The sequence below is a fragment of the Panulirus ornatus genome, chromosome 58 (assembly GCF_036320965.1).
Source record: "Panulirus ornatus isolate Po-2019 chromosome 58, ASM3632096v1, whole genome shotgun sequence".
Taxonomy (NCBI): domain Eukaryota; kingdom Metazoa; phylum Arthropoda; class Malacostraca; order Decapoda; family Palinuridae; genus Panulirus; species Panulirus ornatus.
The window spans coordinates 18,786,274-18,812,407 of record NC_092281.1 but is presented as its reverse complement, the minus strand read 5'-3'; the positions used below and the strand labels follow the sequence as shown (position 1 = coordinate 18,812,407).

At 38.7% G+C, this 26,134-nt stretch overlaps 1 protein-coding gene across 4 annotated transcripts in view; it reads right to left on the bottom strand.

Annotated features, from left to right (window-relative positions):
• The window catches only part of LOC139766611 (uncharacterized), a 55,942-nt gene extending 33,252 nt beyond the window's left edge, over positions 1–22,690 (bottom strand). For 2 of the 4 annotated variants that reach the window (XM_071695470.1, XM_071695472.1), the window contains exons 1-5: positions 22,479–22,680; positions 16,460–17,077; positions 11,598–11,730; positions 7,152–7,248; positions 5,436–5,571 (exon numbers count right to left, since the gene is read on the bottom strand). In XM_071695470.1, the coding sequence (XP_071551571.1) occupies positions 5,436–5,571; positions 7,152–7,248; positions 11,598–11,730; positions 16,460–17,059 (966 nt within the window). In that variant the 5' untranslated portion in view covers positions 17,060–17,077; positions 22,479–22,680. Of the gene's footprint in view, positions 1–5,435; positions 5,572–7,151; positions 7,249–11,597; positions 11,731–16,459; positions 17,078–22,478 lie in introns of all 4 variants that reach the window. The other 2 variants (XM_071695471.1, XM_071695473.1) reach the window with 2 other exon arrangements.
• Positions 22,691–26,134: the final 3,444 nt, after the last annotated feature.

Genomic DNA, 26,134 nt, shown 5'->3' with positions numbered 1-26,134 from the left:
GAGTATATACTATACCCAGGGAGGTAAATGCAAGAGTTTTGGAAAGAGGGGCAAGTATGAAGTCTGTTGGGGATGAGAGAGCTTGGGAAGTGAGTCAGTTGTTGTTCGCTGATGATACAGCGCTGGTGGCTGATTCATGTGAGAAACTGCAGAAGCTGGTGACTGAGTTTGGTAAAGTGTGTGGAAGAAGAAAGTTAAGAGTAAATGTGAATAAGAGCAAGGTTATTAGGTACAGTAGGGTTGAGGGTCAAGTCAATTGGGAGGTGAGTTTGAATGGAGAAAAACTGGAGGAAGTGAAGTGATTTAGATATCTGGGAGTGGATCTGGCAGCGGATGGAACCATGGAAGTGGAAGTGGATCATAGGGTGGGGGAGGGGGCGAAAATTCTGGGGGCCTTGAAGAATGTGTGGAAGTCGAGAACATTATCTCGGAAAGCAAAAATGGGTATGTTTGAAGGAATAGTGGTTCCAACAATGTTGTATGGTTGCGAGGCGTGGGCTATGGATAGAGTTGTGCGCAGGAGGATGGATGTGCTGGAAATGAGATGTTTGAGGACAATGTGTGGTGTGAGGTGGTTTGATCGAGTGAGTAACGTAAGGGTAAGAGAGATGTGTGGAAATAAAAAGAGCGTGGTTGAGAGAGCAGAAGAGGGTGTTTTGAAGTGGTTTGGGCACATGGAGAGAATGAGTGAGGAAAGATTGACCAAGAGGATATATGTGTCGGAGGTGGAGGGAACGAGGAGAAGAGGGAGACCAAATTGGAGGTGGAAAGATGGAGTGAAAAAGATTTTGTGTGATCGGGGCCTGAACATGCAGGAGGGTGAAAGGAGGGCAAGGAATAGAGTGAATTGGAGCGATGTGGTATACCGGGGTTGACGTGCTGTCAGTGGATTGAATCAAGGCATGTGAAGCGTCTGGGGTAAACCATGGAAAGCTGTGTAGGTATGTATATTTGCGTGTGTGGACGTATGTATATACATGTGTATGAGGGGGGGGTTGGGCCATTTCTTTCGTCTGTTTCCTTGCGCTACCTCGCAGACGCGGGAGACAGCGACAAAGTATAATAAAAAATAAAAAAATACTTTACCCAGGATCATTAATACCCAGCATTAAATTTATCTATGATCTTTCTTGAAAAGGCAATATCGCTTAAAAAACTACATCTATCCTCCCCCCCCCCCTCCCCCCCCTTTTGTGTGTGTGTGTGTGTGTGTGTGTGTGTGTGTGTGTGTGTGTGTGTGTGTGTGTGTGTGTGTGTGTGTGTGTGGGGGGGGGGGGGGGGGGGGGGTGTTAAGACTTCAAATGCAGTTTTCTTCTAAGAAAGCACTAAACACTAACGGTTGATCTCTCTAAAGCTTTTCTTGACTTTAATATTCCACCTGAAGATCTTTTTTTCTACTCACTGCTGAACAACATTCTTTGGCATAAATTCATGTTTTTCTTGGAAACCCTGTTTTTACTGAAGTAGCTATATCTGTCTTAAAGAAAATGGTAATTTTGTTCAGCTCTCATCTGAATTTATATTGAGAGAAGTTACTCGAGGCAGAGGAGTAATCCCTCCTTGTATGGAATACTGCTCACACATTTGAGGGGCTCTTCAACCTTCTTTATTGACTGTTCTTGACTTGAACTGCTTTCTCTTTCTGCAATGCTGATTCTCTTGTTTCCTCAAAAATATTACTTTGCCTCCTGCTCAGTAATAAATGCATGTATGCCTTCTCCTCTGTGTGAGTTACACAAACAAACAGCCAACTATAACCCACAGATACTGTGTGCGCAGTGGCAATTTGAGTACTAGCCAACTTACCATTTGTTTTTTCCTTCCACGTCTACACAATGGAACTTCACTTCTTACATCCTTTCCAACTCTTAAAATATGTTTCCTTCCTTTGTCGCTAATTCATGATCACTTGAAGCATGACAAATTTTCTCCAATCAAGAAAAACAATGATGTAGAGTTTTTCTGCCTTGAAATGCATGAGATTCTTACTGATCAAGTCCACAGAATGTGACTCCAGTAACTCAGCCACATCATCATCATCAATTTCTTCAAAGCCAAAACTGCTGGCAAGTCATAAATGTTTGCTGGATCTGAGGAACTGTTTCATACGAAAAAAAAGTAAGACACCATACATGAACTTGCCCCCGAAACCACATGATAATGCCCACATGATTCATATCACCATACTGTACTTCTTACACCTCACAGGCTTACCCTTTCTATAAGCACCTTTGAGAAGCTGGTAGAAATTTCTCCTCAGGTAATAGACTTTGAAGGTGGCATCCATGGGATAACACAAGGAATTAGTATTCTTAGGGTGGAACTCCACACTAACATTTGGATTCATCTCAATCATGTGTTGAGGATGGCCTAGTACACCATCAATAAGCAATGCTTCATTGACTAAATCATACTGGCACAGTAGCGCTCTACAGCTGAAGAGAAAGAGCCAATAAACTAATTATTAAAAGTTTTGGTTAGACTCAAGCCTTATATGGATAGAATATCGTGTCACATGTAATATCAACTTATACAGCTTTCAAATCATGGGATTTTCTGAATCAAACACTAGCAAGGGCTTAATTTTCAAACTTCCCTCAGCATTCCTTTTTTGTACCTGCACAAGCAATGTCTTATTACCTTGAACCATGAAGCACTTTTTTATTCACTACTAGTGAATATTCTATCTGGCATCCTTTCCCAAAATGACGATTCCATCAATGTTAAAGACTTGTTGAGATGTGTAATTTTCTTTTTTAAATGTTCCAGGTCCAAATGTGCTTCCTCAGTATCAGCACTGGCAGCCTTCCCATACAAAAAGTTATGAAAACCATGACACTTTTTGAACCAAAAGTTCCTTTTTGATTTGTATCACCTTCTTCACTCATCGGGTTATCATACAATAACCTTGACCCTTACTGGATAATCAATATAGTCATGAACATGTTCCTCTGACTCTGGTCCTCAATCCAAGTGCTGAGGAGGTTTTCCTATTTCTCAATCACATTGCTCCTCATCTTATGCTGTCTATCTCTTCATATCCCTGACACCCATTCCTTCCAAGAACTCCCATCAAAAGACTGGCCATGGCAAAAGAGTTTCCAATTATCCCTATCCTTACATGCCTACCTTACATACATAATTCTACACATTCCTCCACAATTTTTCTCCTTCAGTACTCTCCATTCTATTCCCCCATGTCATAGGTGGTCTTCCTCTCACAGCAAATCCTTTAATAATACTATCACACACTCTCCATGCATTCTTTCCATATGCCAAAATCACCACAAAGTATTATCTTTCACCCACTCTACCACTCCACAATTCATTCCCTCTGCATTCTATCCCATACCAAATTTTTGATACAACCTTTCATCTCTTTTGTAATTCCATCTAGTCATTCCACATGCTCCTCTCAAATAGCTCGTTTCCACAACTAATTCCACGTATATTCTTTGGCTGCATAAGTCAGGGTCAGGAGGACTATGCTGTCCTAAATCTTTTCTTCACTTCTACACTTACACATTTACCCTTCATTATCTAACAAGAGACCCAATGACTCTTCTACCCTGTACAGCTGTCTCCCTTATCTTTCCTTCCATATCATCTAACTTACACAAGACAGCTCTTGAATAATTAAATTCTCTTACCTCTTCCAGTCTTTCTCCCCATACACAGTTTAGCACACTTTCTTCTCCTACTCTAAAGATCTTTAAAAAACCTAAACTTTCACTGTTTCCTTTCACCACTGCTTTACTTTTAGTCACATTTACCTCAAGTGCCTATGCTTAGACACATCATAAAATGCATGTACAACGTTTCATAACTCCTCTTCACTCTCAGCAAACAACACAGTATCATCTGCACACAGGCTTGTCACTAGACACCATACTTCACCTAGTTTTGTTTTCATCTCTCTCATCACTCCATTCACATATATGCTCAAACACCACAGAGACATCAAACAGCCCTGCCTCACACCCACATTTATACCGAAACTTTCACTTGACTCACCATCCACTCTTACACGTGCATCTGCTCCTCTATAGAAGGGTTTCACACCATCCAACAATTGCTCCCCCACCACATATCCTTAACACATCCTATAAAGCATTCCACTCAACCCTGTCATACACATTTCCAGATCCAAAAGAGATACATACAGCTTCTTACCTTTCACTCAATACTTTTCCAGTCATTCACACTGCAAAAACCTGATCCACTCATTCCCTACCTTTCCTGAAACCTCCTTGCTTCTCACTTATTCTGCATGTAGTCACTTCCATCACTCTATCAATCAACAATCTTCTAAACACTATTCCTGGTATACTTGACAGACTTATTCTCCTATAATTGAAACATCCACCCTTAGCACCTTTTCCTTTGAATAAAGTTACAATAATAGCTTTCACGTAATCCTCGGGTACAACCTTCTGCTTCCAAGCAAAATCACATATCAAATGCATCCCTTCTATCACACTATTTCCTCCATACTGCAACATTTCAGTCATAATCACACTTTTTCTTCCCTACTGCAACATTTCAGTCATAATCCCATCCATTCCAAGGGCCTTTCCTAACTTCAACATCATTATCGCCCTTTTTAATCTCCCTTATTGCTACACACCTTACACTTGTATCCTTTTCCTTCCATTCCCCAAATCCATGCATGTAACACCTAATGACTCACCTTCTCCCACATGCATCAGTTCAAAATACTGTTCCCTTTTCCTTTCATTTCCTCCTTTTGTTTCAACAACTCCTCTTCCTCCTCCTCATATTTACATTTCCACTCTTAAATACATCTCTTTCTTTTTTCACCTTCTTCCAATACAGTAGCTTATTTTCCTTAAACTTTTTACCAAAGTTCCTTACAAAATCTTAATCTACTCTTTCTTATATTCTACCCTCCTTTGCTAAACTTCCACTGATACACTCCTTTTAAGCAATCTACCTAATACATTTTTCTCCTCTTCTACAGCATTTTCAACCTAATCTGTGCACCACGCATTTCCCCTTTCATTCTTATATCTCACAACTTTGTATCCAACTACTAACTGTACAAACTTTAACAGTCTTTCTCTAAACATTACACACAAGCTTAAATAAAATATCCTGAGACTTTATCACCAAAGGGAAAGATTACTTTATATATTAAAAATATACAGGCAAAACACTTTCTATTTTTTCAAATCTGTCATTGTATCAAGCATACATATCACATCATTAATTTGCCCTTATTCTCAAATGTCTCAAATACAAAATGTCACAGGAGGAAAAGTCAAGTCAGGGTTTGAGTGTGTCACATTCCGCAAAGAAAAACAGTGGCACAAAAGAAATGTTCTTCCCATAACTCATATAACTAGTAATGACAAAAGTGAAGAGATAACAAGCTTACTGAAAAACTAAGCATTACTGACAACAGAAGAAAGTACCTGCTCAGTATTTTGCTGGTCATCTTCATGCATTTCAGACACAATCCCATCACTGTCTGTCTGCATCTCTGTTACTGACCCATCCCCATCTGTAACCACAGGCTCCCCTCCACCAAACAACCTGGAAAACAACACACTGCTGAAGTTAGGTAATTTAAGCCTAACAAAGGAATTAGAACAATTAATTAGCAGCATACAAAAAACAACTCTTGCTCAGGGCAAGGACAGCCTGTCACCTCATAAGATTCTACGCATCAACCAAGTACAGAATAATGAATGGCACAAGTGGAATGATTCATTTTTCAAGAAAACAAACATGGCATCAACATCCCTAAATACACTAAAATGTGAAAATGTAACTTTAATAAGAAGTTCATCAAAATAAGATTTTGTACTTTTGCTTTATAAGTTGATCAGATACAATATAAAAATCTTGATACACAAATGCATACCAAAACATGTGCATGATTTGTGATTTTTAGCATATGGAGAGACTGTGGAATATGTCTAGCTCAATTGTAAACAAAAATCAGAATACTTTACACTCATAAGGTCATCAGCTTCCCACTTTCTACATGATTCAAACATTAAGTCTGTAATGTATATGATTTCAGCTGCTCTATATAGATATGACACACAAGTTTATCAGTCAGCAATCCATTCTACATACTATAATGTCTGAATGAGATATTTCAATATTCTATGAAAGGAGGTGCAAACTGACTTTTTCAGCAGTCTCTGAGAGTAGAAGGCTATACTATAGAGCTGTAATTATAAATATTAGAAGGCTAAACTGCAGTGCTGCAATTATAAATAGTACAAGTTAAAACTAAAAGCAGCTTTATATATGTTAGTGGTATTTCCTACTATGTAGGCTTGAATACATTAAGGTATGAGAAGGTACCCCAATTGAGAGTAAATAACACTGAGTCAACTATCTTCACCCAAGAAAGGAGGTCACATGTGAGAAGTCACCTTAAAACCATGGTATCACCAAGTAACACAATCTCAATTATTTTTCCATTTCCCATTGGCCTGCAGGGAATCTTTCCTGACAGTATTTTCAACCTAAAGGTCAATGGATAATCATGCCAGAGATTTTCTTTGTAAGGCTCCAGTCATGTGCAAAGTCCTTACTGAGGCCTTGCCTTGAAAAAATAAATATAAAAACAACGGGACAAGAAAAACAGGAAGATTCATCCTTATAATCACAGTACTGTATCCTTAAGTAAGATAATCTCAACTGTCCTTCCATTTCCATGAAGCCTGGAACACAGGGGTACCATGCCAGAAATTTTTTTATTTTCTTGAAGGCTCCAGTCATGAAATTTTTTCCCTTAATGAGGCCAGGTCTTTAAAAAAAAAAAAAGAAGGTTATAGATGTCATGAAAGAAATTAGAAGGTAAAAAGTTTCAAAACATAATGCAAGGAGAATTCGATCATCTCATTACAGTAGCCCACTCTTAGTTGGCAATGGGTACATAATAACCACGTAATGCAGTAACTGCTACCAACATTATAATGAGTCTAATTAATGGCTGGTCAAAATAACAGTAATGCAAACTTGTATACAATCAGTCAGATAAAGAAACATATGCTCACAGAATGCTTGCTGATTCTCCCTTTGTCACTTTGCCTACATCCCGGATTGCTGATAAAAAAAAAATACTTTAAATGTTTATAGCAAACATGAACAAATACTATAATAAGACTTACATGTCGATGTCAGAGCCAAGTGCACCGAGAAACTCAAGTTGTCTTTGCTGCAAACGCTCCTCTTTCTCATAACTCTGTTCCACTGTGTAGTCTTCACCTGATAAAATATAACACACACTTCAGAGAAAAGTGCTTTGAAAAGATGAGGAGCACTTCCCCAAATATTCATTACTAACACATCAATGGAATGAAACAAACAAATTTATATTTTCTGAGAGAAATCTTCCAAAATAAAGAGTTTGGTAGTCAGAAGTATAAAATCACCAGGCAGTAGCCATGACAAAAGAGTCTCCATGACTGGTGAATTCCAGTGCTACTTCTTAGCCTTTCATGCCTCACCTTTAAAAGGCCAATGACAGAGGGCATCACTAGCGCAGTGGCTCTAGAAGCCCTACCTCATGTTCCTATTGGCTAATTCCACCTAATGAGCCTACCCAATGTTATAACCTACAACTTCTAATCAATGCTTCCACCTAACATTCCTACCAACTACTTCTACCTAATGTTTCTACCTAATGCTCCCACCTACTACTTCCATCTATTGCTCCTACCATTTTGCCAAACAACAGGACAAGCAAACAGCACTCTGCATGAAAATCTAAAGCTACAAAGGATGAGCTGTGTGAATTAAGTGCTGTCAAGGGTTATAGGTGGCAAGGAGAGATTGTACATTTGTGGACAGAATGCCAGCAGTCTACATGTGGGTGAGATAGTTACCTGGGTCAAAGGAGTGCATCTTGACAACCACTGAAGTGCTAACCACAACACACCTGTCACTAACCCTCTCAATACCCATGCAGATAGTAATGGTAATAAACCTCCCTGGTCAGTGGCTGCCTACCAAAAACTAGCTACAAATTTCTATTCTATCTAACTATATCTCTGATGCCTGTTCCCTTCAGGATCACTCAAGGGAGTGGCCATTGCAAAAGAGTCTCCATAACTAGTGAATTCCAGTGCCACTTTTCAGCCTTTAGTGCCTCACCCTTAAAGGCCACTTGCAGAAAGCAACTCTAGCGCACTGTTTTCAGAGGCTCAAGAGGTATGAAACCTACACATACATTATAAAATGTCTACATAAAAATAAAAATTGAACCTCCTCTAATCAACAAAGTCCCTGCAGACTCTTGAAAATACCTCCATAATAATATCTCATTTTATGTATAATGCCTAAATGCATATCATTATCATTATCATTGCATGCAACCCTAGGAACCCTATAATGGGGCTCCTATCAACAGTGAGTCTGCACTCCATTTGGAAACAAAGAGAGGTTGGCTCTGCTGGGGGGAAAAGGTCTTAGATAAGAATACACTGACAATGATATGGCACCACTGAAGGTGACTTCTCACTTGTGGAGTTACCATTTGCAGGTGAAGCTCAAAAAAACCCTGTTTATCTTAATATTACTATTATCATCATTAGTATTAGTATTATCCTTTTTCATATCTCTTCACCGTTCCCTGCATTAACGAGGCAATGTCAGGAACAAAAGACTTCTTAACTCCTTTGAAGTAATATTATAGGTGGGGAGGACTTTCAGCCCTCCATTCCAACCCCTCTTAGTTACCTTCCACAACTTGCAGGAGTTATGTGGGTAGCATTCTTTTTCTGCTTCACTCACACATGAACTACTAGCATTCTGTCCACAAACACACTATCTCTCCTTGTCATATGTAACACTTGACATCACTTAATTCACACACCTTATTCTTCGTAACTCTAGATTTTCTTGTGGTAAGCACTAGGCGCTAGCCCTGCCTTTTGGCAAAATGGTGAGAGCAGTAGATTGAAGTAGTAGTGATCTGTTAAGGGTGAGGAACTAAAGGCTAAGAAGCAGCACTGGAGTCATGGGGACTCTACTACTGTGGCCAACCCCTTGAGGGAGTTCCAACTGGAACACGTATTAGAGATATAGAGAAGATATAATCATCATCATCATTATTATTATTATCATCATTATCATTATTATCATTATCATTATTATCATTATCATTATCATTATTATTTTCTTTCTTTCTTTTAATCTATTCGCCATTTCCCGCGTTACCGAGGTAGCGTTTAAGAACAGAGGACTGGGCCTTTGTGGAATATCCTCACCTGGCCCCCCTCTGTTCCTTCTTTTGGAAAATTAAAAAAAAAAAAATCATTATTATTATTATCATTAGTATTATTATCATTATTATCAGCATCATCATTATTATCGACATTATCTATCTATGGGTATAGAGGAGAAAGAACACTTCCTATGTGTTCACTGTGTTTTCGTAAAAGGCAACTAAAAGGGGTGGGAGTGGGGGGCTGGAAATCCTCCCATAATGTTTTACTTTTCCAAAAGAAATAACAGAGAAGGGGACCAAGTGAGGATTTTTCCCTCTAAGACTCAGTCGTCTGTCCTTGACGCTATCTTACTAACTCAGGAAATGGCGAACACATATGAAAAAAATTCTTATTATCATTATTCAACCTAAGGGAGAGAAATGAGCAGATGTGGTGCATTTCAGATACCTTAAGTGGCCATGGCAATGGATGGAAACATGGGGCCTGAATTAAACCATAAGGTGGATGAGGGGGTTAAGATCCTGGGGGTAATAAGGAGTAACAGGACAAAGATGGGTATGCTTGATAGTGCAGTAGTCCCAATGGTGCAGTATGGAAGCTTGGCAATGACAATAAAGGAAACAGTGTGGGATTAGGATGTGTTGGATATGAAATGCTTTATGACAACATGTGGTAGGATGAGGGTTGATCAAGCAGGAAATGATAGGGTAAGGGATAAGTGTGATAGTAAGAAATGTATGCTTATTTCCTGTGTGGCAGGGTAGTGACAGGAATGGATGAAGGCAAGCAAGTATGAATATGTGCATGTGTATATATGTATATGTTGATATGTATATGTATGTATATGTGCTTGTTTTTTTATTATTATTATTTTGCTTTGTTGCTGTCTCCCGCGTTAGTGAGGTAGCGCAAGGAAACAGACAAAAGAATGGCCCAACCCACCCACATACACATGTATATACATACACATGTATATACGTATATATACACATATACACATATATATGTGTATATGAGCGGATGGGCCATTCTTCGTGTGTTTCCTGGCACTAACTCGCTGACATGGGAAACAGCGAATAAGTGTAATAAATGAAATAAAATATAAACAGATTCAACCAAACTATCCCACTCTCACCCACACAGCACAGCATTTGAACCAATCACTCCACTAAAACACTGCACACACATCTGATACAACACATCCTGGATGGCTTCAACTGAACACAATCCCCATTTTGCAAAGTATCAGTGGCAACAGATATCAGTAAAGCATTCAACTCTGTCCATACAAACATCCTTACACAAAAGATGCTTAATACATTACCCTCTACAAATATCAGAACAAATGTTTAATCCAACCTTACAGCTGGCTGCTAAACTTTAGTCACGTTCAAGGGCTGCACCTCCAAAACCAAGGTAAGCTCAACCATGGAAGTTCCTAGGAAGCACTTAAACACTTCAATCTCTCCCTACATAACCTCTCGTTATCTGTAGACCAAAGCATGAAAGTCCTTTCACATGCAGATGACCTCAGAATCACACTATAGTATCCTAACACTACCAAAAAACAACAAACATACAACATACAACACTACAACATACAAGAACACCAACCCAACCAAAATAGAATTTATGCATCATCAAAAGGGATAGACAATCACCATCTTCACCCGATGGACTTGAATCCAACCATCACTCTCCCATTGCCCAGAATGCACAACAATACTCAGGTGTCACTCAGAACACACACATGACATTCACTCCACTGACATGATGGAAGCAAGGGAAGCCTTTAGCAAGGAAGACATGCAAAGTCTTAATAGGTATTTGCTTTTTCTTTCCAATATTTCTTAAGAAGAATACAGTCCATGTATTCCAAGTTGTGGAATGTGGTGCAAATCTGGAGGCAGCCATCCCCCATATTACTAAAAACAATCAGCAAGAGGCAGATCTCCTTTATTTCTACAAAAGTAGTGCTTCTATGGGTGACTATGGCACAGTATTTCATTACCTAAATCTTTTTCTTTCTTTAATACTATTCACCATTTCCCGCATTAGCGAGGTAGCATTAAGAACAGAGGCCTGGGCCATTGAGGGAATATCCTCACGTGGCCCCCTTCTCTGTTCCTTCTTTTGGAAAATTAAAAAAAAATGAGAGGGGAGGATTTCCAGCCCCCCGCTCCCTTCCCTTTTAGTCGCCTTCTACGACATGCAGGAAATACGTGGGAAGTATTCTTTCTCCCCTATCCCCAGGGATAATTACCTAAATCTATGGTTCCAAAAAATATATATCTTTGAGTTTTCTCATACTCCCAAATCTGAAGATGATTGATTATTCATAGCCTTAAAGAAAACTGAAGAACAGAAATGAGAAGTTGGGCTTACTTGGATTCCTAATAACTTCAACTCGCAAGATACCTTCCCTGGGCCAATCATCACGAACATGGTCCAGGCAAGTGATGGGTGCACGAGTAAAGGCAAGGTGGATGTATACCAGCAGGAACAAAGTTGTCAAGGCCTGAAACATGATTATATGAACTATCATCATTTAAAAATAAATTTCAGAGAAGTAAAATTAGGAAATTATAATGGGTTCACTTGATAAGTTCAACTTTATACAGAAACATATTTGTGTGGACATTCTCTTCTTCAAGAAATGTGACAAATAAAATGAGAAACAGAAAATTAGAATCTATGTTCTCTCAACGTCAATACCTATGACAATGTTTCTGCTTTTATAAACAAATGGTACTCAATCATATTCTGCAAATCTTAATTGTCCATGACATCATTTCACCATATCTATAAAATCATAGTTCACCCTTAGGATCCCCTTAATATGCATATCATGTTTCAAGTTTCGAAAACATGCACTGACACACAATGTAACCAAGAAGAGAAGAGAGGAAGGATATGTAGTATGTTTGAAGAAAGAAACTTGGATGAGCGAAATGAAGTCCAAGGATAAATGGGAAGAATGGTTTGGAAAAGTCTTGGGAGTAAAGTCAGGGGTTGGTCAGAGGAAAAGAGGTAAGGAAGGAGTAGTACTATTACCGAAGCAGGAGTTGTGGGAGTGTGTGATAGTGAGAAAATAAATTCTAGATTGATGTGGGTAAAACTGGAAGTTGACTGAGAGCAATGGGTGATTACTGGTGCTTATGCACCTGGTCATGAGAAGAAAGATCATGAGAGGCAAGTGTTCTGGGAGCAGCTGGGTGCATGAGACAGGGTATTAGTGAAGGGTGATTTACATGTGAAGGGGAGTAATGTTGGCAGTTGAGGGCATAATTGGTGTAAATGGGGTATTCAGTGTTGTGAATGGAAATGGTGAAGAGCTTGTGGATTTATGGGATGAAAAAGACTGGTGACTGGGAATGCCTGGTTTAAAAAGAGAGATATATATAAGTATATGCATGTGAGTAGGTGAGATGGTCAAAGGGCATTATTAGATTACATGTTAATTGATAGGTGTGTAAATGAAAGACTTTTGGATGTTAATATGCTGAAGGGGCAACTGGTGGGATGTCTGATCACTATCTTGCGGAGGCGAAGGTGAAGATTTGTAGAGGTTTTCAAAAAAGAAGAGAAATGCTGAGGAGAAGAGAGTGGTAAAAGTAAGTGAGCTTGGAAAGGACACTTGTGCGAGGAAGTACCAGGAGAGATTGAGTGTAGAAAGGCAAAAGGTGAGAGCAAATGATGTGAGTGGAGTGGGTGAGGAGTGGGATGTATTTAGGGAAGCTTTGATGGCATGTGGCATGAGATAGGTGGAAGGTGGGCAGATTGGAAAGGGTAGTGAGTGGTGAAATGAAAAAGTAAAGTTGTTAGTGAAAGAGAAAAGAGAGGAATTTGGATGTTATTTACAAGGAAGGAGTGCAAATGACTGGGAGATGTATAAAAGAAAGTGGCAGGAGGTCAAGAAGAAGGTTCAAGGGTTGAAAAAGAGGGCAAATGAGAGTTGGGGAGATAGAATATCATTAAACTTTAGGGATAATAAAAAGATGTTTTGGAAGGGGGTAAATAATGTATGTATGACAAGAGAACAAATGGGGACATCAGTGAAGGGGGCAAGGGGGAACTGGTAACAGGTAGTGATGAAGTGAGAAGGATGGGATGAGTATTTTGAAGGTTTGTTGAATGTGTTTGATGATAGAGTGGTAGATGTAGGGTATTTTGGTCAGGAAGGTGTGTGCAAAGTGAGAGAGGGTCAGGGAAAATGGTTTGGTTAAGAGAAAAGAGGTGGTGAAAGACTAGCAAGAGATGAAATCCGGCAAGGCAATGAGTTTGGATGGTATTGCAGTTGAATTTATCAATAAAGGGGGTGAATGAATGATTGGTTGGTTGGTAATGATATTCAATGTATGTATGGATCATGGTGAAGTGCCTAAGGATTGGAGGAATGCATTTGTGGCACCACTGTATAAAAGAAAAAGAGATAAAGGTGAGTGTTCAAACTACAGAGAATAAGTTTGTTGAGTATACCTGGAAAATTATATGGGAGGGTATTGACTGAGAGGGTGAAGGTGCATACAGAGCATCAGACTGGGGAAGAACATTGTGGTTTCAGAAGTGGTAGAGGATGCATGAATCAGATGTTTGCTTTGAGGAATGTGTGTAAGGAATACTTAGAAAAACAGATGGATTTGTGTGTGGCATTTATGGATCTGGAGAAGCCATATGATAGGGTTGACAGAGATGCTTTGTGGAAGGTCTTAAAAATGGGAGATAAGCTGCTAGAAGCAACAAGAAGTTTTTATTAAGGGTGCACAGCATGTATGCGAGTAGGAAGAGAGGACAATGATTGGTTCCCAGGGAAGGTTGGTCTGTGACAGGGGTGTGTGATGTCACCAAGGTAGTTTAACTTGTTAATGGATGGGGTGGTGAGAGACGTAAATGCAAGAGTTTTGGAGAGAGGGCAGGCATGCAGTCTGTAAGGGATGAGAGGGCCTAAGAAGTGAGTCAGGTTTTGTTCACTAATGATACAACATTGGTGACTGAGTTTGGAAGAGTGTGTGAAAGGAGAAAGTTGAGAATAAATGCTAATAAAAACAAGGTTATTAAGTTTAGCAGGGTTGAGGGACAAGTTAGTTGGGATGGAAGTTTGAATGGAGAAAAAATAGAGGAAGTAAAGTGTTTTAGATATCTGGGAGTGGACTTGGCAGTGAATGGAGCCATGGAAACAGAAGTAAGTCACAGGGTTTGGGAGGGGGAGAAGGTTCTGGGGGTGATGAAGAATGTGTGGAAAGAGCGAATGTTATCTCGGAGGGCACAAATGGATATGTTTGAAGGAATAGTAGTTCCAGCAATATCATAATGTTGTGATGTATGGGCTATAGATAGGGTTGTGTGGAGTAAGTAATCAAAGGGTAAGAGAGATGTGTGGTAATAAAAAGAGTGTTTTTGAGAGAGCAGAATAGGGTATCTTAAATTGGTTTGGACATATGGAGAAAATGAGTGAGAAGAGATTGACAAAGAGGATATATGTGTCAGAATTGGAGGGAACATGGAGAAGCAGGAGACATAACTAGAGGTGGAAGGATGGAGAGACTAGGGACTAAAGATGTAGGAGGGTGAAAGGCATGCACGGAATAGAGTGAATTGGAACAATGTTGTATACTGGGGTCGACTTACTGTCAATGGATTGAACTAGGGCGTGTGAAATGTCCAGGGTAAACCATGGAAAGTTCTGAGGGGCCTAGATGTGAATAGGGAGCTGTGCTTTCAGCACATTGCATATGACAGCTAAAGAATGACTGTGAGCAGATGTGGCCTTTCTTCGTCTCTTTCTTGGCACTACCTTACTGACATAGGGTGGCGATGCTGTTTCCTGTGGGACAGGATGGTGCTGGGAATGGATGAAAGTAAGTAAGTATGAATATGTACATGTGCATAAATGTATATGTATGTATATATACATGTATGTGCATGTATGTATATATGTGTGTTCTGTGCTGTCTCCTGTGGGAAGGAGGTGACATTGGGAATGGATGAAAGTGAACAAGTGTGATTGAACCAGGGGATGTGAAGCATCTGGGGTAAACCATGGAAAGTTGTGGGGCCTGGATGTGGAAAGGAGCTGTGGTTTCGGTGCATTATACATGACAGCTAGAGACTGAGTTTGAATGGATGTGGCCTTTGTTGTCTTTTCCTACCTCGCACGCATGCGGGGAGAGGGGGTAGTCATTTCATGTGTAGCGGGGTGGCGAGGGGTATGAATGAAGGCAGCAAGTATGAATTATGTACATGTGTATATATGTATATGTCTGTGTATGTATATGTATGTATAGGTTGAAATGTATAGGTATGTATATGGTCGTGTGTGGATGTGTATGTATATACATGTGTATGTGGGTGGGTTGGGTCATTCCTTCATCTGTTTCCTTGCGCTACCTCACTAATGCAGGAGACAGCGACAAAGTATTATATAGAAAAATAAATATACGTGTATGTGCATGTATGTATATATGTGTGTGTTCTGTGCTGTTTCCTGTGGAAGGGATGGCATTGGGAATGGATGAAAGTGAACAAGTGTGAATATGTATATATGCATATATGGATATGTATACATATGCATGTATATATATGTATATGAACATATAGGTGCATATATGTATATGTGTATGTGAGCAGATGTGTCTTTCTTTGCCGTTGTATATCTATCTATTCATATCTTATTTATCATTTATTCATTATACCTGATTGCCATTTCCCACATCAGCAAGGTAGCACCAGGAAACAGACAAAAAACAACCCATCCACTCATATACACATATGTATACATAAATGCCCATACATGTACATATACATATCAACATATGCATACCCATACACAGACATATACACAAGTACATATTCATACTTGCTTGCCTTTATCCACTCCTAGCGCTACCCCATCCCACAGGCAACAACATTGCTACCCCTTGCTTCAGCGAGGTAGCGCCAGGAAAACAGACAAAAAAGGCCACATTCATCCACACCCAGTCTCTAGCTGTCATGTGTAATGTACCAAAGCCATTGTTCCCTATCCACATCCAGGCCCTACAGACATTTCCATGGTTTACCCCAGTCCGGTGAGCACGTCGACCCCGGTATACCACATCATTCCAATTCACTCTGTTCCTTTCAAGCCTCTCACCCTCCTGTATATATTCTGGCCCCGATTGCTCAAAATCTTTTCCAGTTCATGCTTCCACCTCCAATTTGGTCTCCAGCTTCTTGCTCCTTCCTGACACATTTTGACATTTTCTTACCTTGAGAAGAACAATAAATTCAATGAGTCTTCTCATTGGCTGTGGAAAAGCACGAGCATAAGCAACAGCCAACCTGAAAAAGAGGGCTTGGAAGAGGCGTTCCCTCACATTAGCAAGGCCACCATTGTTGTTATTATTGGGTCGATTCTGAGCATTATTTCGATTCTGTGCATTGTTGCCTGCATTGACATCCTCTTGCTGAGGTGGAGGTTGTCCTGTTGGGGGAGGTTGTTCTGTGGGTGGTGACTGCTGCTGAGAAGGTAGAGGCTCCTCTGTTGGTGAAGACTGTTCTGAAGATGAAGTGGTGGGTGTTGTAGATGAACTCTCTCTAGATGATGAAGGTTGTTCTGAGGCTATAGCACTTGGGAGTTCTTCTGATGAGGATGTGGGTAAAGGCTCTCCAGATGATACAGTGGACAGATGCTGTTCAGTTAGGGAAGAAAATGGTTTAACTCTTAATGAAGGTTCCTCTAAAGACTGGGATGCTTGCTCAGAGGTGGACTGGGCAGCACTCGGACACTCTTGGACTGAAGAGGATTGATCTGAGATAGACGGCTGTCTAGATGCGGACTGAAAATCTGTGCTTCCTGATTCAGACATCCTGCTATCAATTCTCTCCTGAAACATAAATCTGAACATTATATAGAGAATATCTCCTTTTATTAATATTGATTTTGATTAGCTTAGTTTAAATTGTTTTGTTTTTTCTCAGATTCACTATACCAATATCCTTTTCTCTCCTTCTTCAATGCCATAATCAAACCTAAGTACTACAGTACACAGCACCCCACACAAATTGGAGTTTATTTTACTCAAATCATTTGATATAATTTCTGTCAATATAGTTCGTAAGTGAATATGTGCTGATCTCTGAACCATACATTTACTGACAGTAGCACTGCTCTCATGAGATGTCTGCATTTGTCTCTCCAACCAAGCCTTGAACATGAAGCATGCCCCTGAATGTATCATCGGAAGCTGATGAATGAGAGTACAACCTCGTTAAAAACCACCCACTTCAAAGGAATCCATCCTTTCCTTGCTGCAGAGTGTAGTGTGGCTCTGAAGACATTATAGCCCCTGGATGGGGGGGAAGGGGGGGCTAGGGTTATGGCTGCTTGAGGTTATACTACAAAAGTAAAGATATATATCTATATTCATTCATCTATATCTACCCTGGGACTAATTTCTATGAAAGAGTCCTGGTGTTACCCAAGACCTTTCTAAAGGTTTCTGCAGCCCAAAGTAATGTTATTTCCAGTAACATGGAAATATAGATTCCTTTGGATTGAGAAGCTCTTTGACGAGACTGCATTCCCAATGATATAGCCTCATCAAAAGTGACTTCGCTCGCGGTGTAACCTCAAGCAGGCATAATCCAGTAACACACATGTACGTATCTTATTTCATATTTGTTTGCCATTTCTCATGTCAGTTAAGTTGCACCATGAACATACAAAGAAAAGTTAATTTTAGCTATTGGGGGAAGTTAGGTGAGGTTTTTATGAGGTCTATTGATTTTTTGCACTTACTTCACCTAATTTTATGCTCTTATCCCTAAATTTTCCTGTCTTTTGCCCACCAACCTGTCAAGTACGTATATTCACAAGATAAAAAGGATGATGTTCAAATTATGCAACAGCAGTAGAGATCACTTCTACTGAGTGTAAGAGTCCAGTGATGTATGTTTCTTCAAAAGAAACAAGTTCAATAGCTGGCAGCCCTAAAATGGAATCTTATTGGGTGGTTCTCAGAATTTATATAGATTTCTATAAGTGTCTCACATACTTTTACATAAACTAAACCACATTTTCCCTTATCACCACTGTGCTCCCCGCTATCTGCCTCTATATCACTGTAAATAAAAAAATATCCAAATCACACTCCACCTGTATTACTGTGCTCTCCATACAGTACAATACCACTGCAAGAGAAAGTCAATATTTCACTGCTAGTTGCAAGATGCCCTACAAGTGGTCTTCATAACTATTCATCTAAATGCAGTATATTATTCATAATGCTCTGCAATGTAATTACCCTCTACTCTTTTACTTATCATATGACATTAAACAATTAAACAAAAGGGGAGGCATAGAAATCTAAGAAAATGTTTGGTGAGAAAATATGAAAATGTGTGAAACATGTCTAAAAATCATCAGAACCTATAAAAACTATACCTCACACACACAACCAGCTGACACAATTACTTTTCATAGTTATCTTCAAAAATGTGTAATCATTAAAGTCTTATGTTTACATCCAGGTACAGGGCAGTTTGTATGCCTGTGTGCATTTAAAACCAATCTAATGCTATCTAGCAACTGAATGCATTTCAGCATACATACTCCACGATTTGACAGCATGCAGCAAACAAGAGCATTGGTAAAATTCAATTAAGACACTGAAAATTACCATATACATTGGTTCAAGGCCAAGTTATGAGGTTTTCATTGGGTCTGTCAATTCTACAAGTCCTTTGCCCCTTTCATTTCAAGCTATCCCATATATTCCCAGATCTTCAAATTCCTCATTATCATTGACCTTTGTATTATGATAAGATGTATAAAAGTAATATAAATCACCTGCAAGTCTAATTCTATTCTAAATGCAGCAAATGAGGAAGGATGCAGTTTAAGGTCACAGCAAATTTATTTCTGAATAATACTAATTTCATAATGCAATAGTGGCATACTGGACAGATATAAGACAACTGAAGCAAGATTTGGAACACTTCTTTAATCATAATAATTAGTACAACAGTTATGAATGTCCAGGAAATTGTGGGGGCTAAACAATATAAAAGTGGATAAAACACAAATAGACATCAACAGAATCAATGGAAACCTCACCCAGTTACCAAAATGTATGTGTCCGAGTAATATACCAACACTATATTTATATATATATATATATATATATATATATATATATATATATTTTTTTTTTTTTTTTTTTTTTTTATACTTTGTCGCTGTCTCCCGCGTTTGCGAGGTAGCGCAAGGAAACAGACGAAAGAAATGTCCCAACCCCCCCCATACACATGTACATACACACGTCCACACACACAAATATACATACCTACACAGCTTTCCATGGTTTACCCCGGACGCTTCACATGCCTTGATTCAATCCACTGACAGCACGTCAACCCCGGTATACCACATCGCTCCAATTCACTCTATTCCTTGCCCTCCTTTCACCCTCCTGCATGTTCAGGCCCCGATCACACAAAATCTTTTTCACTCCATCTTTCCACCTCCAATTTGGTCTCCCTCTTCTCCTCGTTCCCTCCACCTCCGACACATATATCCTCTTGGTCAATCTTTCCTCACTCATTCTCTCCATGTGCCCAAACCATTTTAAAACACCCTCTTCTGCTCTCTCAACCACGCTCTTTTTATTTCCACACATCTCTCTTACCCTTACGTTACTTACTCGATCAAACCACCTCACACCACACATTGTCCTCAAACATCTCATTTCCAGCACATCCATCCTCCTGCGCACAACTCTATCCATAGCCCACGCCTCGCAACCATACAACATTGTTGGAACTACTATTCCTTCAAACATACCCATTTTTGCTTATATATATATATATATATATATATATATATATATATATATATATATATATATATATATATATATATATATTTATCATTTATTTTGCTTTGTCGCTGTCTCCCGCGTTAGCGAGGTAGCGCAAGGAAACAGACGAAAGAATGGCCCAACCCACCCACATACACATGTATATACATACACGTCCACACGCGCAAATATACATACCTATACGTCTCAATGTATACATATATATACACACAGACATATACATATATACACATGTACATAATTCATACTGTCTGCCTTTATTCATTCCCATCGCCACCTCGCCACACATGGAATAACAACCCCCTCCCCCCTCATGTGTGCGAGGTAGCACTAGGAAAAGACAACAAAAGCCCCATTCGCTCACACTCAGTCTCTAGCTGTCATGTAATAATGCACCGAAACCACAGCTCCCTTTCCACATCCAGGCCCCTCAGAACTTTCCATGGTTTACCCAAGACGCTTCACATGCCCTGGTTCAATCCATTGACAGCACGTCGACCCCAGTATACCCCATCGTTCCAATTCACTCACTCTATTCCTTGCATGCCTTTCACCCTCCTGCATGTTCAGGCCCCAATCACTCAAAATCTTTTTCACTCCATCTTTCCACCTCCAATTTGGTCTCCCACTTCTCGTTCCCTCCACCTCTGACACATATATCCTCTTGGTCAATCTTTCCTCACTCATTCTCTCCATGTGACCAAACCATTTCAAAACACCCTCTCCTGCTCTCTCAACCACACTCTTTTTATTACCACACATCTCTCTTACCCTATTATTACTTACTCGATCAAACCACCTCACACCACATATTGTCTTCAAACATCTCATTTCCAGCATATCCACCCTCCTCCGCACAACTCTATCCATAGCCCACCTACTTCCACATTAACTAACACCACATCTTGGGACCCCCTGAACAAACTAATACAACTTAAATATAAAAGTACAAAATAATAAAAGCAGAATATAGAAGCAGCAAGGAAATATACTGGAAATCATAAACTATACTATCCATAGTCTACTACCTAAAATATCAATCAATACACTGAGTACAGTATTTTGAGTATTATACTGGGTAATTGTGCAAGTGCCAAATGCACATCATACTATTTTGGATAGTTTGGCAGCAATAATCAAAGTATACTAAACCTTACCCTACAGCCACAATGATAGCAAAATAATATCAACGTTAAATCTGTCTACTGGTAATGCCGTGACCCATGAAGAAACGTAATGAATTAAAAAGCATGGTGTTACATCTCTAGAATGGAGAATGTGACACATACTCAACATCACATGCACAAGAAAGCTATAAGCTGCTAACATACACATAAAATTCAATAACTGACTGGGTCATTTCACCAAATTTACTGCAATGCTCCTCTGATATCTGACCTAAATTTTTGTGTTTTGGGCTACCACACATTTTCCCTGAGGTAAACTCAAGAATACTAATGTATCCCTAATAGCTTAGGCTATTAAGTAATCATCTTCTGCAATGCTAGTGTAGTACTTAGAGAATAACAGTTGAAGAGCAAGATTTGGGGCACTATATTTCACTGAATGATATCAAATAATCTTGTTTTAATATGAGTTTCAAGTATTATAAAAAAAAATGTAGGGGTTATTTAATCAATATAAAACTAGGTATTACATGTAAATAAAAAAAAATCACAAGAACCTAAACAATTCATCTAACATTCCCTAACATAAAAAATTATTCTAAAAATACATCTATATTGAATTTGTTTACATCATGGGATTGCATGGCCTCTCACCCCTGGCCCCTCACCATGTCATGTTTGTTGACATCTGGCACTAGTTGTGCAATGTTCAATCATGGATATGATTAGTGTATTATTATTATTAGAATTCTAAAACTAACATACTTACTGACTGCTAGGGAAAACTGGTGAGGTGTTAATTAGTTCTGTTCATTTTTCAAAACTATTTTACCACAAATTTTTCCTGATATATGAGCCTTTCTATGGTGTCACCTTATTCAATAACAATCAATAAATTATATAATTATAAATAATGATCTCCAACTATTGCTGTACTTTTTAAACATCATACTAACATTGATAAACAATCTCTTTCATTATCCACAACTAACGGCCAAGTGCAGCTAGAACTAACCTTAGCCTAACCTTTAACAAAATGAAACCGACTAGTCGGCAAAATAGCCACTGCCCTAACATAAACCCCATACCAAAACTTTATAACGTTAGCATTAACTCTCCGCCAACACATACTAGGTACAGGTGCTCTTAGGAAATTCAGACTAATTTCCCTCTCGTCCAAAAATACACCAACAAATCTGCAAGAAAACATTATCCAAATAACTCATGAAACAACTGCATGCAATTGTTATGCGACATGAAGTTTACTGCTCACAGCTGACCTCTATCTGATGTTCCTCATCGCGTCGTAGAAGGTCCTGATGACGCGCTTTTTCATGAGCAATTGACGCCGTAACTGCTTTATAACCAACACATATGGCAGGTAAGGGTGTAAATTTCACCTCTGCAACAAAATGCTATATAGTATGTTTCTGATCGATGGATGTGGACAATATCAGCTGATTGTTTATTCTCCCACAATGCATCAGGCACTGGGACTTCAGGCGTAATGTTATTACCTTGTATGACCTGTTTTTCTGCAAAACTTTCTAAAAAAAAATTATGAGGGAAATCAAAGAAATAACTAGGAATAGCAATTTCTCAACACAACAGTATAATAAGTAAGAAAGTGACGAGCCTATAATATTTATCTATTTATTCCTGTACCCCACCATTCCTACCCTACTTTTATCTCTCTCGAGTAAATTGTTTTTTCCCAAGGGTTGTCATCACAAACAGGTCTTATTGAAGAGAAGTCATGAATAAGGAAAGAATTTAATAAAAAAATAGGAAAAAAATAACAAAGAAGGAAATCAACACTGGAATGAAAAAGATAAGAATATAATATCTATTTTAATCATACGTAATCGCCGTTTCCCGCGTTAGCAAGATAGGGCCAAAAATGGACGAAGAAAGGCGACATTCGGTCTCATTATATAGTATACGATAATATAATATACATGCCAGATGAATGGGAGAGACCTAACTTCAGTAGACGAAGTATCAAAATAATGTCAAAGTTTTCAACCATGTTACTGATGTAATCAAAATGGCGAACAGTATGCTAGAAACAATAAAGAACTTAATCAAACATTTGTGGCCTGAAACACTGTACAGTATATTGTATAAAACTTATATAAGACTCTCCCCCTCCCCTACCTGGAGTTTACTGTTCAGACTTTGTCTCCTTACTTAACAGATGGATATCGATATGACTGAAATACTACAACGTAGTGCCATTAAAGCAGTCTCAAAACTAAATATAATTATCAAATGAAGAGCGATTTAAAAAATGGATATAACACCACTGGAAAAAAAAGAGTAATGATGAGATCCTACTGAAACTTTTAAGATTATTAGAATGAGATGGTTTGACAAGACAAAACTCTTTGAAGAAAACGGGAATGATTTAAGAGGGGACATGCATAAACTTTACAAGATGCACATTAATAAGAATATTGAAAAGCATTCTTCTCATAGAGTGGTGGATGACTGAAACCAGCAGCACTTAGGGTGGTCTTGCCTCTGCAAAATATAAAGGCCAAGTGAAACTTTTGTAATACGTACACAGCTCAAACAGTGTCAGCCAACTGACGAAATGAGAAATTAATATGAGGATAGTGATATACAGAGACAAGTAACCAAGTAACTATGGTGAGCAATAAAGCACTAATATGTGCAACTTTGGTTGGGCATTTTTCCATTAGTAAGTTTAATGTGTGAAGGAAAAAAATCAAGCTCAGAAAGTGAAATCGTCAATCCTTACCAAAGAAAAAAAAATATGATTCTAAGAAAACACTGTTCTGCAGTGCTAATACGTACAGTGTTTTGAGAATACAGTAAAATTTACCCAGCATGATTTATTGGAGTGTATTTTATTAATTAATATTATATCTGGTGATAGTAAAGAGGACTCTGTATATCAGGGAAAAATTGGTGTTAATGTAAAAATATGTAAAACTTTTCAAAAACCAACAGAACCTATGGAAACCTCACCAAATGTCCCCACCAGTCATCAAGTATTTAAATGTTTAGTATTCTTATTACAATACACTAATCATACTAATGACTGAGCACGATACAAATAGTGCTAGATGTCAACATGACATGGTGAGAGGCCATACAATCCACAGCAGTAGGCAAATTCAGTACTGGTATATTTCTGGAATCATTTTGCCTATTAAGGAAGTTATAAGGATTTTTTCATGTTGATGATTTTCCTGTAATATCAACTTTACATTTATCAAATCCCCACATTTTCCATATTCTGATATGACTAATGAAGATATAATGCTCCAGATCATGCTCTGCAACTCTTATTATATTCTCAAAAGCACTGCACTAGCACTGCAGATAATTACTTGGTAGCCAAAGCTTACAGCAATGCAGAGGGAGATGAGTTTTTCCTCAGGGAAAATGTGTGGTAGCCCAAAACCAAAATACAGGTCTGATTACCAGAGGACTATTGCAGTACAGTTGACAAAATGACCCAGTTGACTAATGAATTTTATATTTATGCTAACAGTTTATAACTTTTCAGCATATGATTTTGATTGTGCATCACATTCTCCATTTCAGTAATGCATTGCCATACTTTTTAATTCATAAAGATTCTCCATGGGGGACACCTTCACCAACAGATGGATTTAATGTTGATATTTTTCTACTGTCATTTTTGGCAGAAAGTAAGTTTTTCATAGATCTTGATTACTGTTGCCAAATTATCCAAAATGGGGATGATTATTGGTGTATTTCCTCAATACTTTTGCTTTCTGCTTGTATCTATTTGCACTTCTTTATTAAAGCTATACTAAGTGTGTTTAGTGGGACTCAAAATATGGAGTTAATTAATGTGAAAGTAGGCAATACACTGTCTGTTTGTTTCTCTTTATCCCAGATGCCTGTTCCCTTCAGGAATGCCCTCAAGGGGGTGTCTGTGATGAAAGAGTCTCCATAACTGGTGAGCTCCAGTGCTGTTTTGTAGCCTTTAGTGCCTCACCCTGAACAGACACTGGCAAAGGGCTACTCCAACGCAGGGTTTCCAAAGGCTCCTACCTAATGTTCCTACCAACTACTTGTACCTAATGTATCTATCTAATGTTCCTGGCTAATTTTCCAAGCAACTACTTCTACCTATTACTCTCACCCAAAGTTCCTACTCTAGTAAGAAATCAACAGAACACTTGAAAACCCCATCTAACTTCTCTAGCATCTACTCGAGCAGCTAAGCTGTATTTAAATATTTGATATTCTAGCTGAATCTACCAGTCACACCCATGATTGCTGTACAGTGCTACTGCAGATGAATGTCAGCAAACAGATGAAGGACCTTGTGGCCATGCGATCCCCATAGCAGAACAATTCAAGGTTGATATATTACTATTACCATGTACACTTTTGGCATCTAGTTGAGGTTTTCAAAGGTTCCATTGACTTTTATTGGTGTTTCACCTACTTTTACAGTATTCAGCTCCTCATTTAATGGACATTCATGGCTATTGTACTAGTTATTATATGATATGATTAAAGAGGTACTTTAAATCTTCCTTCTTGTGTCTTATTCTCCCTCCAGTATGCCACCAGTGGAAAATTACATTAGGAGTATTCCAAAGCTCATCTGATGTGACCTTAAACTGCATGTTTACCATTTACTGCACTGAGAACAAACTTATACTTGCACGTGGTTTACATATAACTTTTATATATCTTGTGATAATACAGAAGTCAATAGTGGTGAGGAATTTGAAGATCTGGGAATATGTGGGATTGCTTAAAATGAAAGGAGGCAAAACAACTGTAGAGACCAACAGACCCAATGAAAACCTGACTCAACTTGGCCTTGAAGCATTATATACCTAAATTTTCCTCATAATTGAAATTTACAATGATACTGTTTGCTGCATCCAGCTACATGGTGGAGAAAGTATGCTGGAATGCA